The sequence below is a fragment of the Alligator mississippiensis genome, chromosome 3 (genome assembly GCF_030867095.1).
Source record: "Alligator mississippiensis isolate rAllMis1 chromosome 3, rAllMis1, whole genome shotgun sequence".
NCBI lineage: Eukaryota > Metazoa > Chordata > Crocodylia > Alligatoridae > Alligator > Alligator mississippiensis.
This window is the reverse complement of record NC_081826.1, coordinates 90,608,963-90,627,832: the sequence shown is the minus strand read 5'-3', so window position 1 is coordinate 90,627,832 and position 18,870 is coordinate 90,608,963. Positions and strand designations below refer to the sequence as shown.

The 18,870-nt window shown below is 42.1% G+C and overlaps 1 protein-coding gene across 1 annotated transcript in view; it reads right to left on the bottom strand.

Annotated features, from left to right (window-relative positions):
• The window catches only part of SMCHD1 (structural maintenance of chromosomes flexible hinge domain containing 1), a 131,470-nt gene that overhangs the window by 26,291 nt on the left and 86,309 nt on the right, over positions 1–18,870 (bottom strand). Inside the window, exons 28-33 of the mRNA XM_006269521.4 lie at positions 18,642–18,760; positions 17,579–17,746; positions 15,173–15,298; positions 5,687–5,766; positions 4,110–4,267; positions 1,332–1,447 (exon numbers count right to left, since the gene is read on the bottom strand). Of these exons, the coding sequence (XP_006269583.2) occupies positions 1,332–1,447; positions 4,110–4,267; positions 5,687–5,766; positions 15,173–15,298; positions 17,579–17,746; positions 18,642–18,760 (767 nt within the window). The remainder of the gene's footprint in view (positions 1–1,331; positions 1,448–4,109; positions 4,268–5,686; positions 5,767–15,172; positions 15,299–17,578; positions 17,747–18,641; positions 18,761–18,870) is intronic.

The window sequence follows — 18,870 nt, the reverse complement described above, 5'->3', positions numbered from 1 at the left end:
TAAGCCTTACTAAGCAGTCTCAAAATATTATATGTTATAAAATAACATTTAAAAATATTAAAGCATTTTTTGAATTGAGAAAACTGAACTGAATAGCAACCGCATAGAACAGCGCCATTAAAGAACACGATACAGAAGCCATTTTAATATTTTTAACCCTTGCGACCCAGAGATGAGGGATATACTTAAAAACTGAACAAAATTCCATCACCAACAATACCAGAAAAATTACAGAAGTTGAGGCAGAAAGAGAAAAAATTATTTGTTGGCAAACCTCCCCAGCAAGTAAGTCTGTGGGGGTAGGGGCAAGGCAGATCAAGGCCTCTGCCTCTTTCACACTGATGATATAGGGCAGGGCAGGCAATTATTTTGGGTGGAGGGTCGCTTACTGAGTTTTGGCAAGCCATTAAGGGCCACATGACAGGCAGCCAGGGGCAGATTAATATTAATTTTCTAAATTTTTTAGGGGCCCCCCAGGCCGGATAGAATGTCCTGGTGGGCCACATCCGGCCTGCAGGTCGCATTTTGCCCTCTCCTGATATAGGGTATCAACAAATTACAACGCTATGAATTACAAGGAAAGTAAATGTGCATAATATATCACTGGGGACATTTAATTTATTTTGCCAATTGCAGTTTTAAATTATGACAGTCATACTACTCTATATAGTACAATATAAAATTTAAAAACAATGACATTTTAGAATTCCAGCGGATTGGAAAAGTCTCCCTGCTTGTGTACAGGCACACAGAGACAAACTCATTTAGAAGTTAAAAGGAACCCAAGGTCTACCCTGTGCTGCCACCCCCCACTCCCCAGCAGTTAAGTCTGTGGGGAGAGAAGTGGGGGTAAAGGGGAAGTTGGAACCCCATAAAGATGCCCAGGCTCACAACCCATGGACCACCTGCAGGAAACCAACCCCCAAGAAGAACATCAAAGTCGTGGCAAGTGAGCAAGAGCATCAATCGGATAATGCAGGTGGTGCAAACCAGGGGTCTTACCCTGAAATTGTTGGGGGGCAAGGCATTGGTCAAGCGGGAGCCTAAGCCCTACAACACCTACCAGTGATATTTTCCAATGAAATACTGAAATGATAACAGACTGTCAGCTTACTTTTGTTAAATTAACAGGCTAGAATCTGACCTTGGCATAATTTGATCAAATTAATTAAATTTAATACATTAAAGTGAATGAATTAAATCTATTCACTTGATACTTACAATCCAGAAAAGGAAATTTTGCTTATGAAAACTAAAGAATGCCCTTCTGTGGAAATGCCTTGTCCTATATCTGCAGGATGATTGCGTGATAATACTTTTAGATCACTTACATTAGCTGATGCTCTAGTTCCACTGTTCTGTCCTTCCCACATTTTCATAGAAACCCGTGCTGGGTTAATATTTTTAATGATGTTGCCATCTTCAGAAATAATACTAACCATAAAATCTGAAAAATAGATCAAAGAAAGCATTATTTTTCTTCAAGAACAGTGTGCATAAAATAATGCAGTTATTGTCCTTGTGTCTACACAATTTTTTATTTCTAGATAGATGACAAAATGAAAATAAATGAGGATTTAGGATATATTTAAGTTGTGGCATGGAAGTCTAACTGACCTTTAAAACAGACCCTGACATAGAAAAAGAACTTTATTTAAGAGGAAACTTTTTGCTATCTATTGTGTAGGAGCCAGCCAATTATAATGCATGATCAATCTACATATTCAGGCACCTTTAAACTCCTTGTAGTTTAATCTGAACATAATTCAAATGTTTACATAAAAAAGCCATGCTACCATTCACAGATCAATAACAAAACACCTCTACCTCCAAAAGGATTAGGAACTTGACCTACAGCAAACAGGAGTAGATGGGTGTGGAGGGGCAATGGTGCAGTTGTACCCTCCTGCTGCTGCCATCAACTCTATCCAAGCTTGGCATTCTGCATAGCCTTTATTTGGAGCTGGAGCACCCAGGCTGATGACTGACATCAGGGGGCTGCGCAGGGAGCAGACACAGGAAGCAGGGACCCACCTGTTGTCACTGCTCTCCTCACCTGACTCAGGCAGAGAGAGAGAGAGAGAGTGTGTGTGTGTGTGTGTTGGGGGGTAGGGGGGAGCCCCAAAGCCATAGGAAGCAGCTTCACAGGTTGCCAGGCTTGGTAGGGGGCAGCACTGGTGGTGGGTGGTTTTCCTCTTCCAGGACCTGCTACCTCGCCATAGTCCCCTCTGGCCCAGATCAGATGAAGAACAATGAAATCCACCCACCATCGCTGCTATTGGTGCCAGCTAATGCAGGCATAAGGGAAACTCCAGAGCCATTCCAGCCCTGCTGTAGCTGAGGGCCACAGTAACTGGCTGCATGGATTTCTGGGCTCAGTTGGGGACAGCAGCTAGTGGTAGGTTTTTCCTACCAGCACCTGTTCCAAGCCAGCAAGGGACACAAGGGGACGGTGGAAAAATAGGTAAGAGAAGCAGGAAAGAGGACGGCTTCCCCCTTCCCCTCCCCAACCACGCTCCATACCATGTATAGCCACTCCTTAAAACCCCTCTGCTTACCAGGTGAGAGGAGTGGTTCTGGGGCTTCACCAGCACTCCCACACCCAGGCCAATCAGGAATAGTGACAGAAAGAAGCTAGTCCCCCTTCCAGAACCTGCTCTTTGCCCTGCCTCACCCTCAAGTGTCCCCTATTAGCCTGGAAGAAGCAATTAGCTATATAACAGGTCTGAAACCAAATACCATAGAAGTATAAAATGTAAACAATTAAAATAAGCCTTCATCACAATATCAGATAAAAAATACTATGATTGAGGCTTACTTTCTATTATATGCTTTTATATTCTATTTTTAAAACATTATATATAGCACTTGCCATTTGACAAAAATATCACCCTTCAAAATATAATCAGATATGACTGTGTTTGAGATATGAAGATTATTTGAAAGAACTCCAATACTGATGAAAATTAACACTGGAATATGTATAGCCAATCAAGACCTTGTTGAATCTTTTCCTTAATGGTAATGACTGTTATCATCTGTCCTTTTAGAAACGGTTGCTCAATATTTCTTTGGTCTATAAATTAAGGCTAATTTATTTAGCTCAGGTTTTTAAGAATTCACCAAACTCCTTTCTTTGCAATAGGAAAACTGGCCTGTATTGAAGGCCATGACAAAAGGCCTGGGGATTATAATGATTTCATGCTTCAATTAGTGTTCAGTCATTTGCTGAACTCTTCCAGATTTTCTTCAGGATCAGAGCAGATGAAGAATGATACTGACGAAAGCATCACGTAATTAACATTATACAGTGTTCTAATGAAATCAGAAATGCATTTGAAAATTTTAAAGCCGATTCTGTATTTCCCTTAGATTTTCTACCATAGGTTATAAGCAGTTTGGTGACTTGTATATGTGTAACATTCTATTAAGCAAATATAAAAGCATCCTTTTTACATGCATAGTTTCATTTCTCCTACTCATGGACAAAGGTTATATAAATGGATGTATGGATTAACAGTCAGATCCCATTCCTAGGATGAATTTGGCACATGGTCTAAGTGTCACAGCAGCAGCATGAAAAATGGGAAGAGGAGATCTGCTAGGGGAGCCTGAATTCCATTAATTTGACTAATTAAAGTGTTTGCCACTAGGAAATCTTCTGTGCTGAATGCATGTGTCCTGTAAGTTGAGGCAGGTCACCCAAACCACAGGATCTAATGAGAATATGGACTGGAAAGAGTTACCATGAGACAGCTGGTGAAGGAAATAAATACGTTTAGTTGTCCAGAACCCAGTAAAGGTCACCAAACTCGGAATAATAAATTAAGGGGAATAGAAGTTCTTTTCTCTGAATCCCAGTAGAACTGGTTCTATCACGCTGACTTGTATCACAGGCTCTTGTGTGAGTGTGATTCTTCCAAGAACAGTCCATGGAACCAGCCAGATATGATATAATGTGGGATAAAAGTATTGAAAAAATCAACAAGATAAATCATCATAAAAATAAGGTTTTTTTCAGTGGTGAAAAGCTGTATTTGAATGGCTGGTTTCCAACATTTAAGAAAAAAATAAAGGAAAAAAAAATCCCACAAAAAACTTTTACTTACCAGGGAAGGTACTTCCTGCTACAAAAGAAGCAGTTTTGTCATACTTAACATTCAAGCATACAGGTTTCTCAGGGTCAGGCAGGACATTTATCTTGATTACAGGGCAATTTAATATGCCCTTGCTGTATGAGGCTTTAAGGTGTAAAGAATGTTCTCCCCTGTATACAGTAATCATATAACAAGCAGTTAAAAACTGAGCTAAATAATATACAGTATGTCAGTAGCACTTTTAGAGAAAAAAAATCAGTGCATTGTGATCAAGGAAATAATATGCTCTACAATAACTTGCTTCCCTTTCAATGCATTTTTTCCTCTCAAATCTCTATTATTGATAACAAAGTTATAGTAAAGAAAAAACACAAGTATATATGCAAGGTCAGAAACATCACAGCTCAAAAAGCCCAGAATTTAGAATATTCCCACAACTTTAAACTATATCATGTTAAAAAAAATTGCATTATTGCTAATTTTTGTGTCTTTTTGCTATGTTGTTTTTGCCAAATTCACCAATTTTCAGCCTACTTTTCCAAGAACTGAACTGCTGGCAACTTTGATTTCATTAGGGCTAGAAGAGGGTAGAGAATAAGGAAAGCTATTTAAAACATCACGTGAAGGAAGACTGCTCTATACTACCTCCCAGTTCCTCCTAGTCACAAGAGTAAGACCAAATACAGGCTTTTCCCCATAACAATATACATTGAGACTATTAGGTTTCAGTATGCCATTTAACTTTATAAGAGAGAGAGCGGAGGTATAACAAGTATAAATCATTACAGTAAAGATTTCAAATTTACCCTTGTAGTCTACTTATAATATTGTACATACTTAAAATCTTAATGACTCAAACATCAAAACACCAAGATAAAAATGCAGACAAACTTACTGATATAAACATTGTAAGAGTTAAAGCAATTAGCAGGTTTCTAAATCCCACCCCCAAAAGCTTTTACAGAACATGGAGCTCTGTTGGCTTTTTTCAATTTATTGAGAATTGCATCTGATTAGTTAACGTCCTTTGACCTGACCGTATCAAACCTCACTGCTCTTAAGGAGACAAGTTAGTCTGTATGGAATACTGATGTCCTTGAAAATTAGAAAAAAAACTACTGTAGATAATAAGGAGAAAAAAAAAAGCTAACTGCAGTTACTGATAAGCAGGTGAGGCTTCCTACCTAAAATAAAAAAAATATATATATATATATATATATATATATATATATATATTACAAATTTCCACTTCAGGGCCTACTCTGGGCTATGAAAATAATGTTTTTTTAAAATACTATACTACCACTACTATACTAGTAAACAACATTTTGTGGGGTTAACTACCTCTAAGAATACTACCAACCTAAAAAGCCTGGCTGCTGGTTAAGGTTAACCTAAAGGCAGGCACATTTAACATGGTTAAAGTTGTTAGTCCCCTACTATAGTATACTGCAGTTAAAATGTGCATGCATTCATTTTTTCTTAATTAAGAACTCCTTCCCCCCACCCCCAAAAATATGAACACTACTCTCCCTCTCAGCAGACATAAGGAATTAGTTACTAAATGCCATAGAAGAGTACTTACTTACCTAGGTGCATGAATACTAAAAACTCCAAGATTGGCCCTACCATTTTCATCTGTTTTATGTTGCTGGATGGTAGGAAGGATCTGTCAAGAAAATTATGTTTTTTTAAAAACATACAATTACTTTGCTATTACATTACATCAAAAAGTAACTTTTCTTTATAAAGGATATTTTCTTGCACTTTAACACCTGTCTTGTATTTTTGCGCTCTAGTTCTACACCTTTCCTGACTCCTCTAATTTAATGAAGATTATGAAAACAGATACATAAGTGAGTTAGCAAGAGGTAAATTAAGTCAAAGATTCACAATTCATCCTAAGGTTGTCAAGCTATTTAAATGACTGGTCAAATAATGCCAAATATTCCATGAATGCCTTGATGTAGATGGCAGTATGCCTCTTGATTATAACATGGTAGCAAGACCAGGAGGGAAGGCCCTGAAGTATTAGCCCTATAGGAATTCAGGCATCCCTTCCTCTCCTTCCCCCCCAGCTCCTATCTGAATATATGCATAAGAACGTAAGAATTGTCATTTACTGAGTCAGGCCACCATAGGTCAATCTTGTCCAGTATCCTGTGTTACAGTGGCAGATAGAGGATGCTGAAATGGAGGGTGAACCGGGTATATGACCAGGATTTTTTCCACTGTTCCTCTCTCACTTGCAGTCTCAAGCATTTAAGGTCTAGGAAGTTCTAGTTCAGAGGCTGTATCCCTAAACCCCATACTCAATAGCTACTGATGCCCCTTTCCTCAAAGGACTGGACAAATTCTTGGGATGTAGAGCACCTCACCCTATATTCAGGGACAGGCACCTCAGGTCTGCTCCTTTCTTGCTAAGCTCCAGGGCTAGGGACAGAAGTTGCACATAACTGATAAGAAACTAGTTCAGATGTGTAACACAACAGAAGTTCAGTGCGCATAAACCACTTTCAAAATGGCTGAAACCAGTTTAAGATAAACCTGGATGGATGTAGTATCAGACTTAACTGATTCAGGTTAAATCAGCTTTTTGAACTTCTGTCCCAGACTGCCTCCAGATTCAAGTCCCCCAGCATCCCAGGTTGCTTTGCACCTCCCCTGCAAAACCAATCTCATGGGATGGACAGGCTAGCTTTGGCCCAAGCTATCTGCTGCAGTTCAGGGGGGAGGTGTGCTTCTAGCCTAGGCCACTGCAGGCATGTGGCTGCATTTCCAGAATCAAAAGTGAATGTCTGTTCACTTGTTTACCAGTTCAATCTACGCAGCTTAGACTAACCTGCAAAGATTGAATCAATTCAGGCTTGGGCTTTTTGACTGTCTGTACTTAGCCCAGGAGAACTGGAGACACACCTCCTCTACACTGCTGGTTTTGGTGCCCTCTACTGGCTAGCTGCTGTAACTGCAAAAAGCTGTATTCAGTAGCATAAAAAGAGGGGAACCCTTGAAGTGGCACTGGTCATACAGCCCAAGAACTACCCTATGAACCCACTGCGCTTGCTGCAAGAAGGAAGCCCCTCCCCCACCTCCATTCACATGATTTTTGAGATATTCATACATTACAGAGTATTATAGAAGCTAAAATCATTTGTGTGAAACCTGTTTTACTAGAAACGAACATGGAAAAACTGTTAAAGTTAGTGTAAGCCATAGCTTTTTCTTTGGGAAAAGATTTGCTGTTGGTATTCCAGCACTTGTAACTCCCAAAGCAGCAACCTTGTGCCAACAGGCGAGACACTGGACTTGAGCAACACAGCAACCATGCTTCAAAAGGGGAGGGGGAGCTGCTGCTGCTCAGGAACCATCAGCTGCTGTTACACTCTAAATGCTTTGTGTACACAAGCCTGTAACACCACAAATGAATTAAATCACCCCAACTTTAACCCTGGATTAAGAATTTATATGGATACAGGCTCCTTTACCAAGCAGTTAGAGTTGTGCAGCTTGGAACAGAAACTCCCCCTCCCCTTTTGAAACTTTTCCACATGAACATTTGTCCATACCTCTAAGGTAAGGGCTACCTTGGCAAAAAGAGGCAGTTTCAGAAGCAGTCCCCAATAGCAATGTTTTATGAAAGTACGAACTGAACTTTAAGAGAAGTGCTACAGATCTCAGAGATTTGTGTATTCCTAGAGGAATATACAAATGTCTAAAGGAAGCTACAGATGCAGGCTGAATTGTGGTAGAATGAGATTCTATCTAAAGGGAAGGATCAGGTTTAGCTGCTCAGTAACAGACTGATGAATTCTGTTATCCATTTGGATGACATCTGGGAAAAGACTCCTTCCCTTTTTACTCTTCTAGCACAAAACTGAGTACTCTTGAGGAAACTCTAAACAAACAAAAAGGCAGTATTCTCAGAACTTCGTAAAGCATTTCATTTTCTTTCAGGATGGCTGAAATGAGATTTGGGGAAGAAAACAGATAAATGAATGATTTGAGTTATATATATAAAAAAAATCAAAACTACTTTAGTAAGAAAGCTTAGATGAGGTCTAAGAAAATCCTTATCTCTGGGAAAATAATATATGGAGGACTACTCATTAAAGCTTGAATTTCTCTCATCTAACCACCGTGGAAAAAGGATGAGAACAAATGGCTACTGCTTCACATGCAGGGGCCATTAGACATGCTAATACCATATTAAGATCCCATAATGGAAAAGGTTTCCTGACTTGAAAGGAAACATGTACTTAAAGCTGTTAAAAAACCTAAAACCTGCAAAGTGTGAAAATACTATGCCAGATTCTGAATTTGTAGATGATAGGCAGATACAGCTGCTAGAGAAAATTTGGAGAATCTAGCTGATTTTAATCATAGCAGAAAATGCAAGGTGAATAATGTCCAGTGGAAAGGATGCCATATGGTACAGTTAGGTCCAAATAATGTCTCTATTTGACATTTTACTTGACATTTATTTGACATTTTCTCTATTAAAATAGTTTGGACATCATTGCAAGATACAGACATGTTAAGTCTGGATGAAGTATTTTCCCTTCATCTTTGGGAGTAAATCCAAGAGAGAAGATAATGATACTAGAGTGTGAACCATACTCCCAACAGGTCTAGAAACTGACTGGATGGGGGACACTGGCACAATTACTATCTCTCAGAATTCAGAGAATTAGATTTTATGCATAAAGGAGGCTCACTTCAGTTTGGTCAGAAAAGCACTGGAGAGAGTGCCCAGATTTCTGACTTACTCTTCAGCAAAAGATGCTGCAATGAAGTTTTAGTTTGCTACAAAATCTTTTCCATAGTAGTAAAATTATGACTAAACCTTCTCTATTTTGATTGTAGGTTGACAAACATCCATTTGGATCAAAAAGACATTGATCTGGAACCAGGAAAAGATTTATATTCTTTCTGGAAGCTAGCAATTTGTGGGGTCTATTTCTTTATTCAGGAATGCCAGCCAGGACTAGGTACAGATGTTTAATGTATGATCCGATAGTACTGTAAGCTCTGACATAAGCATTTATTTCTTTACTTGTCATGTCAATAGTTTTGTTGGTTTTGAAAGGAAGTTTACTTAGCTCTTACTTGAAAATTTCCACTCCAGATTTTTCCCACCCCTACAGGTATAAAATGTTTTCTTTTTAGCCAGAATTAGGAGCCATTTGCTCTCTTCACACATCACATTAAGACTCAGGAAAAGTATGTACATACACAAACACAGAAGGAAAAGAATTGTTATGAATGGACAATAACAAGAGCTTTGAACTGTCTGAATATTGTAGCCTTACACTGATGATATATGGGATTTTAGGGAAAGAAGGTATAACTCTGGTTCTTTAGAAAGGAGATCAGCCAGAGTTATACCATGTCAGGCTTTAAACTAGCTCAGATGGGGGACAGGGAGGCAGAAGAACATCAAGAACCTGCAATCCATGGGACGTCCAGCAGTATAGCACAGGTAAGCAATAAGCAGGTGAGCAATAAGGGGCCCATTGGGCATCAGAGCCGGGGAGCAACAAAGGCGCCAGCCTATACACTAATGCTAGGAGCATGGGGAACAAGCAGGATGAACACTCCTGCTTGCACAGAACACTTACGACTTAGTGGGGTTAACAGAGACCTGGTGGGACTCCACCCACGACTGGGCGGTCGGTACACATTGAGGGCTATAAGCTGTACAGAAAGGACAGAGTGGGGAGGAGAGAGGGAGGGGTTGCGTGCTAATGTCAAGGAGCGTTATACATCGACCCTTCTCAAAATGGAATTGGAGAAGAAGAAAGTAGAAGGATTGTGGGTTAGGATACATGGAGGTCAAGGGGAAAGGGATTTGGTTGTAGGGGTCTGCTACAGACCCCCACACCAAGGGGAAGAACTAGATTTGGAACTCTTGAAGCAGCTCTCGGAGACCATAAAGACTAGGGAAGGGTAGACATGGGGGACCTAAATTCCCCTGACATCTGCTGGGAGACGCAGAGAGCAAATTCCCACCGTTCATGCAGGTTCCTATCCTGTGTGCAGGACCTCCACCTGATGCATGAGGTACATGGTCCCACTAGGGGGAATGCCTTACTGGACTTGGTACTGGCAACGGGTGAATGACATGGTAGGGGACCTACAGATCAGCAGTCATCTGGGGGACAGTGACCACCAAATAATAGAATTCACCATAAGGCGTAGAGTGGGAAAGGTAACTAGTAGGGTGGAAGTGCTAGACTTTAGGAGGGCTGACTTCAGCGAGCTCAGGTGTTTAGTCAATGACGCACTGCAGAGTAAGAGATTTGGTGAGATGGGAGCCCAGGAAGGGTGGCTGTGCCTTAAGGAAGCGATCCTTCGGGCACAGAGGGAGACTATCCTGATGTGGGGGAAAAGGGGCCAAGAGCCTTACTTGGCTGACCAGAGAAGTCCAGAGCAGCCTAAGGGCAAAAAGGGGGCATATAAGCAGTGGAAACAGGGAGAAATTACTGAAGACGAGTATGCCTCTTCAGCTCGCAGTTGTAGGGAGGCAGTTAGGAAGGCCAAAGCTACCATGGAGCTGAGGATGGCATCCCAAGTTAAGGATAACAAAAAATTTTTTTTTCAGATATATAGGGAGTAAAAGGAAGGCCCAGGGAGGTATAGAACCAGTACTGAACGGGCAAAAGCAATTGATGACAGACAGGGGGGACAAGGCTGAACTCCTCAGTGAATTCTTTGCTTCAGTGTTCCTAAACAAGGGGCAAGACCAGTCTTACAATGGGATCAGAGAGAGACAACAGCAAGGCACCAGACAACCAAGCATTGACCCTGAGATAGTGCAGAGTCACTTGGAAAGACTGGATGCGTTTAAGTTCACAGGCCCGGATGAGGTCCATCTGAGCGTACTGAAGGCACTGGCTGATGTCATTGCATAGCCACTGGCAAGAATATTTGAGCATTTGTGGCGCATGGGCCAGGTCCCGGAGAACTGGAAAAGGGCCAATATGGTCCCTATTTTCAAGAAGGGGAGGAAGGAGGATCCAAGCAACTACAGGCCAGTCAGTCTCACCTCCATCCTTGGCAAAGTCTTTGAAAAGATAATTAAGGCTCACATGTGTGAGAGCCCAGCAGAAAATATTATGCTGAGGAGAAACCAGCATGGGTTAGTAGCAGGTAGATCATGCCCAACTAATCTAGTCTCTTTTTACGGCCAGGTTACAAAACACCTGGACACAGGAGTAGGGGTAGATATTGTTTACTTAGGCTTCAGGGAGGCCTTTGATACGGTATCCCACCCCATACTGGTGAGCAAATTAAGAGGCTATGACTTGGATAATTACACAGTCCGGTGGGTGGCAAATTTGCTAGAGGGTCATACCCAGAGAGTGGTGGTGGATGGGTCGGTATTGACCCGGAAGGACATGGGCAGTGGGGTCCCGCAGGGCTCGGTCCTTGGACTGATACTCTTCAATGTCTTCATCAGTGACTTGGATGAGGGAGTGAAGTGTACTCTGTCCAAGTCTGCAGATGATACAGAACTGTGGGGAGAAGTGGACACACCAGAGGGCAGGGAACAACTACAAGCAGACCTGGACAGGTTGGACATATGGGCAGAAAACAACAGAATGCAATTCAACAAGGAGAAATGCAAAGTGCTGCACCTAGGGAGGAAAAATGTCCAGCATACCTACTGCCTAGGAAATGACTTGCTTGGAGGCATGGAAGCAGAAAGGGATCTTGGAGTCCTAGTGGACTCCAAGATGAACGTGAGTCATCAGTGTGATGAAGCCATCAGAAAAGCTAATGGCACTTTAGCGTGCATCAGCAGATACATGACGAACAGAACCAAGGAGGTGATACTTCCCCTCTATTGGGCGCTGGTCAGACCGCAGTTGGAATACTATGTGCAGTTTTGGGGGCCGCACTTCAAGAGGGATGTAGATAACCTGGAGAGGGTCCAGAGAAGGACCACTCGTATGGTCAAGGGCTTGCAGGCCGAGCCCTATGAGGAGAGACTAGGGCACCTGGACCTCTTCAGCCTCCGCAAGAGAAGGTTGAGAGGCGACCTTGTGGCTGCCTATAAGTTCATCATGGGGGCACAGAAGGGAATTGGTGAGGCTTTACTCAACAAGGCGCCCCCGGGGGTTACAAGAAATAATGGCCATAAGCCAGCAAAGAGCAGATTTAGACTGGACATTAGGAAGAACTTCTTCACAGTTCGAGTGGCCAAGGTCTGGAACGGGCTCCCAAGGGAGGTGGTGCTCTCCCCTACCCTGGGGGTCTTCAAGAGGAGGTTAGATAGGCATCTAGCTGGGGTCATCTAAACCCAGTACTCTTTCCTGCCTACGCAGGGAGTCGGACTCGATGATCTATTGAGGTCTCTTCCGACCCTAACATCTATGAATTTGGATCGGATGAGAAGACGTATATAGGAAATTATGTTTGTAACAGAAGATATTGCATTTATTTATTTATTTATTTATTTAATGGAAATATTGATTAATTTGCATCCACTGGTTTCCTGTTCTGTTGGAGTCCAGCAGATTTTTGGTGATATTTATTTACAGTACAGAAGTAGTATCCTATCCATCCTGCAAAATTGTGGGAATAGACTACTAAACAGGTCTGAGAGATGTCAATTAGCTTCCACGCATGTATTTTAAAAGAGAGCTACTATGAGCCAGCCTTTTGTCAGTAATTAGGAGTCATTCTGAATTTAGGATAGAACTTTTCGTTTACTGTACACAAACCCCTCTGTTTGCAATGGTGCAGCCATGTCCAGAATGGAATCTTTATGTACCTCTGATTTGGGCACAGACTACCAAAAATCCTTCTTGTGCTTTAATATGGGGCCAGTCTATTTATAATTCCCTCCTCCAGACTCCGACTCCTTTTTCTTTGAAAATCTATAGGTTGTGCACCAAGAAAAGTACAATTCACAATCTGCAGAGGTTTAAAATTTGAACCTGGTTGAACTGAGATTCACAGGCTGAAAGTTAGACAGGCATAACTTCCACTATTTCTGTGAAGATCTGTCCTGGGAAGCCATGTAAAAGGCTATTCTACATGTCCAGATATGCTCCAGGGTGGAGGAAAAGCAGTGAGGCCAGAGAGTATTATGAATACTACTGTGGAGAAAAAAAATTCTCAGCAAACACTTTGGGCAGGGTAGACAGGCAAAAGCAAAAAGGTTTACAGCAGCGAGTGACAACCCCTGGCAAGCACATAAGAGCATGGCACCTGAGGCCATTTTGCTCAGCACACCACAGCTGGCTTGGGCTCTGGGCATCTACCGCTGGCCACACAGTCCAGACTGCTTGTAGCAGGAAGGCTGCAAGCCCTGCTGTGAGCAGTCCAGGCTCTGTGGCAGGCAGCAAGGGCCTGCCCAGAGCACAAACCCAGCCACTTCCCCACCATAGCCTCGAGGCACACATGCAGCCACTGCCAGCTATAAGAGCCCGGGCTGCTTGCAGCAGGTGGCGGGCAGGCTGTAACCAGTGCACCAGGGTCTGGGGCTCCAGTCTAGCTCCATGGCTGGCAGTAGCTTAACAGCTGCATCAGGATGCATGGCAGGGAAGGGGCCGGGGCAGCACCACCAGAACAAGGACTGGGTCCCTTGCAGCTCCCCCATCTGCCCTGGTACGCCAACATCATACCAGTCCAGTTTGGGGTGTTTTTGGCACTCCACCCAAAAATGCTGTTGATCCCTGGTTTAGAGCCCGATTTTTGTACTGTTTGCTCATTAACAATATACATTATTTCTTTGTGAAACAAATGTTTGTTTTAGTCTTTTTGAGGTTTGGAGCCTCTGGAGTTTGCCCTGAACAGGCCGAGGGGACTTTTCTCTGTGAGAACCCTCATGCTCCTGATCAAGCCATCCATGACAAAGTCAAAGCTTTAGCAAAAAGGAGAGACCTCAGCATGCCATACTGACTCAAAGCCCTATTCTTTACCAGCTTTTGACAGCGGGACATGACTTTTCTCTAAAGCTTTGAAAAGCTCTTCCTAGACTTAGTTCAGTGCTTACAAGCTATCTCCACTGCTGTGGACAGCCAGGGATCCCTCTAGTATCAACTCTCTCTCTAGTGGAATTAGTGATTGCTCAGCTGAGAAATCATCAGGGAGAAGAAAGAGAGGAGCTAAGGCTGAAATAAAGTCACAAAACAAAGTAGTTGGGAGGGAATGAGCCATCAACTTACTCTATCAAGAACAGAATTTTTGGTGGCCTGAGTTGAAAGGAGGTATGTAGTTCTGGAGCCTCCAACAATAACATTGGACTACCTCCAACTGTACAGATGAGAGATATTACACATTTGTGACAAATAAGAAGTTGGACAACAGAAAAGAACATCTAAAAAACAACATAAGCAAAACTATTGGACAAAAAGAGGATTAGCCAACTTCTTCATGTGGACCACAGTATTAATCAAAAGATTACTCACGTTTTATCTTACTTCCATACATACTTGTGCTGGCTACTGCACACTGAGCTCCCTTCCCATACATGCCTCCAAAATCTCTCAGTGGCAACCATAGCTATGTGTAAGCAATTACTAAACTTGTTCCCCTTCATCCCCAATGCAAAGAGCCATAATATACTAATTAGCAGTTAGAAACAAGGAAGCCAGAGTTTATGTTGCCTAGTAACTCCATGTTAATGAATAGGCAGAGCTCAATGGACCAGTCTGAAAACCACTGGACAAACTTAATGGCTATTCTTTATTGTTTAGGCCAGATTGCTTTAAATGAGAACCTGCAAATTAAGATAAGAAGAAAGAGAGAGACAAGGGAGAAGTCGCAGGAAAAAAAAACAGTGAAAGCCAAAGGAAAAAAAAAGTTAACTCAATATTATAATGCATTAATTTTAATAGCACTTCACTATTGCCTCAAACTTAAAAAAGGAATCTGTGATGTGTAGTATTTTTACATGTGTAGAATTATACATTATTAGTGTAAAAGAATACTCTACTTCAAAATTCCTTGATGCTTACTTTTAGGGGAAACTGAATACAAGTGGAGAGAGGTGATACAGCTATGGCTTGGTAGATATTTAAGAGCTCTGATATACAGGAGCTCACTGGATATCTTCCAAGATTTACCTTTATGATGTTTGCCTTTGTAAGACTGATTCTGACATTTGATTCAGGAGATGGGTTTCCCCACTGATCACAGAGCTGAACTATAAGAGGCTTCTGCAGTTCTCTGCCATTAATCACTGAAATAGGCTGTAAGAAAAACAAGTACATATTTTACTTTATTCTAAACAAAACATTTCAAATACTCATAATGGGGGAGAGATCCATGTCCAAACAACCAATTATGAAGCTACACTTCAGAACTCCAGATCAGCTGGTGTTTGCAGAGCTGTTACCACCCAAACATTTTCCTGATGTAGAGTAGGAGCTGTTTTTTACTATCTTAGAAAAACAGTACATCAGAAGTAAAAGCAAAAATAAGAGAAAGCAGGACTGCCAACTAGTGCCACTGACCAAGGAAAAAATTCTTTCATGTAGAATTAAAGGTAAGGTTAGCCAGGATGCCAAGCAACAAACTTAAATTGTCTTCAAAGTCCATATTCAAGAGGAATAACTCACTACTTGTGAGATAGGAAGAGTAAGATATAGTAAAAGCTGTGTGAACCGACATTTTACTAACTGGAATACTCTTAAGCAGAATTTCCAATATCCCCCAATACAAATCCTGACTTTAGCAACTGGAATCTTAGCCGAGTCTATATGGCATGTGCATCAAGTATTTCTGTTGTTTACATTAGTTAGTGACTTTGCAGACAGACAAGCTGCCGGGAGCCCTTCTAGTTAATATCTGGATAGGTGGAGGGAGAAAAAAATTGTGGCCGGGGGGAGGGAGGGATCTGCACAGGGCAGGCTGCTGTGGGTTAGGGCCGAGGCAGTGCCAGGTTTCTCCCAGTGCGGGTGGCCGTGCTGCACTCCTGTCTTCCTTGATTGGTATAACTCTCAGAGAACCAGAATTTTTAGATAACCAGCACCCCCTTTCCCCCACTCATGCCAGATAACAAAGCTTTTACTGTAGTTTGAATAACAAGATAATCTGGAACAAAGTGTCATTAAATTTAAATGCAAGTCTTAGTAGATATATTTGTAAAACAAATACTACTTTTAGAAGCCAGCTGATTTTAACCTGGGGTGGGAAGTTATTTTGGCTGGCCAGCCACATAATGAGTTTTGGTGAGTTGTCAACGGCTGCACACAAAATCTTTCAGAAGATATAATTTAAACAAAATATAGATAAAAAACCCCCACGTATTAAAAATCAAACATCTACCATACCCTATTTTAATTTTATTTCAAAAAATAATTTTTGTCCTGATTTATACTTTCTGAGTAGTGTATATAGAGATGTGTGCATCATAGCTCAAAATAATGACTTACTCTTGTATATTATGCGTTTGGGGGCGGGGGGGAAGGAAATGTGTGTGCGTGCATGTGGGGGGCTCCTCACGTGCTAGGTCGTGGGAGCTGGCCAGGCAGGGCAAGGGTTGTGGGCAGCAGAGCTTTACAAGCAGGGTGGTACAGGTGCGGTCCACCCCCGCCCCCAGCGTGGCTCATGGCTGCCCCTGTGGCACTCCGCATGGGGCCAAGCCTGCCTATTCCCACCTGGGGCAGCCTGTACCACATTCCGGCCCAAGCTCACCCCATGTTGGGTGGCTCCTGCCCCAGAAACTCCAGGCTGCCTTCCATTTATTTGGCCACCTGCAGGGGGCTGCACATCACGCCAGGCAGGCAGAGTGGGTGGAAGGCAGCCAGGAGTTGGAACTCCATACACTGGGAGAGGAGCTCCCTGCCTGCAGCTTCCCCCACCTGTCTGGTCACATGGTATCAGCATATGCTCCCAAGACCACCAGGGCTTATGTACTTTACCTGGTGCCAGCAGCTGTGCAGCAGAGGCAGGGTCAGGGGAAGGAAGAGGAGGAGCTGCTGGAAGCAGGGCAGGGAACAGAGCAGTACCCAGATGGCTGCAGCAGCAGTAGCCCTGCAGAGAAGCTGCGAGTGTTGGCTGGGGCCGGAGCGGTGCCGTCAGTGGGCGCAGGGCAGAAGCATGACACAGGCTTCCCTGAGCAGGAAGGGCTCAGCCCCATTGCAGAGCACTGCAGGATCAGCCATGGGCTGGATACAATACATTGGTGGGCCAGATCCAGCCTGCATGCCATATTTTGGCCGCCCCTGTTTTAACCTGTCTGGTAAACCATAGTATGAAGAGTGACCTGATGATTACAGTCCTGTTTATGCATGTCTGTATTAATAAAACAGTTGGTGAAGAAGGCCTAAATTGCTTTGGTCAGGGCTACATTGCTTTTTAGTCAGAGAAATTCAGAAATAATGAATATTTTATGTTGAAAAGAAAAAAAAATGTAACTTTTAATGTTTCTTCTTACATTTCAAAGTGCCCTGGACTTTTAAAAAATAAAATGCAAGAAAGCTGGTGATTTAAACCCTTTGGATCAGAATTAAAAGAAATCAACTCGCCTCTTCTAACTCCGGCCAGTCCACAAGGTGCAGTTTGGCTGGAGGTCCAGCAGTCAAATTTATTCTAAGGAAATCAGAAAACTCACGCCAAGCAAAACATAATTCTTTGCTTTCAGGTGGACCTGGATTAAACTTAATACCTTTTACTGTAATGGTTTGTGTACTTTCCTATTAAGAAATATAAAAACATCTGATTAATAAAAATAAAGGGAAATGCAATATATACTTTGATTTTTCATATATAACATAACATATCATAATATTTATGTATTTTACAGACAGCTGTATTTTTTTGTACAGTCCAAGACTTCAGCCACTTGCTCGTATTAGCTCAATTCACCATAAGGTCCACAAATGGACTGAGGATCTCCATTTGTTAAACCTTAATTACCAACTATTGATTTACTACAACGAGTATGAAAAAGTTCCTAAACCTGTACACAAGTGAAGCCTTGCAGAAAAAGGAATTCTCTTATATAACTGAGGCAATATAAAAAAAAAAAAGAAGTGAGAATGTTCCTAGTAAACATAGGACTAAATGAACTTACTTTCACTGCAAGTCCTAGTACAAACTCATCTGGCCCTACAGGCTAGATGAGTGGTAGGGCTCCAGTCTGTGGGCTGGAAAAGACCCACAGACCAGTCCTACATCCTGGTCCTGCTCCAGCCACCACAGGGTTCTGCAGAAGGGCCCCAGAGCTGCTGCTATGGGGCAGTGTTGCACATGGCAGCTACTCTACCATTCCACTTTGTTGCACTGTGCCATCCAGCACGCCCTGCATGCTGCCTGTGGGTTACTCTGACACCCACAGGTAGCACCAGGGCCAGATGATATGATTCTACGGGTTGGATCCAGCCAGCAGACTGTGTCTTTGATATCCTTCTACTAGCCTATGTAGCAGATACACACACACCCCACCCATATACATATACGCACGCTTTTTTTTTTTTTTTTTTTTAAACCAAACCTCCCCACACCCAAAACTAAGAGCACCGAAAGAGAAAGTTGCTTAAAAATGAACTGGCAACTAGAAAGACGAGGAAAAGATTTTAAAAAAAGTACCTGCCAAATCATTTTCACATTTGATTTATCAAGCCCAATCCCAGAAATCCCCAAGGAATTTATACAAGAGGATGTCAACGTCTGAATCTGATTTCCATACTGATCTGTAACCATTATATCTATGAAAAAGAAGAATGAGTATTTTACAAAAAAACAAACAACCTGTAGTTGTCTTGAAAAGGACATGGTACATAGTAAGAATGTGTATACATTACATATGTAATATTTA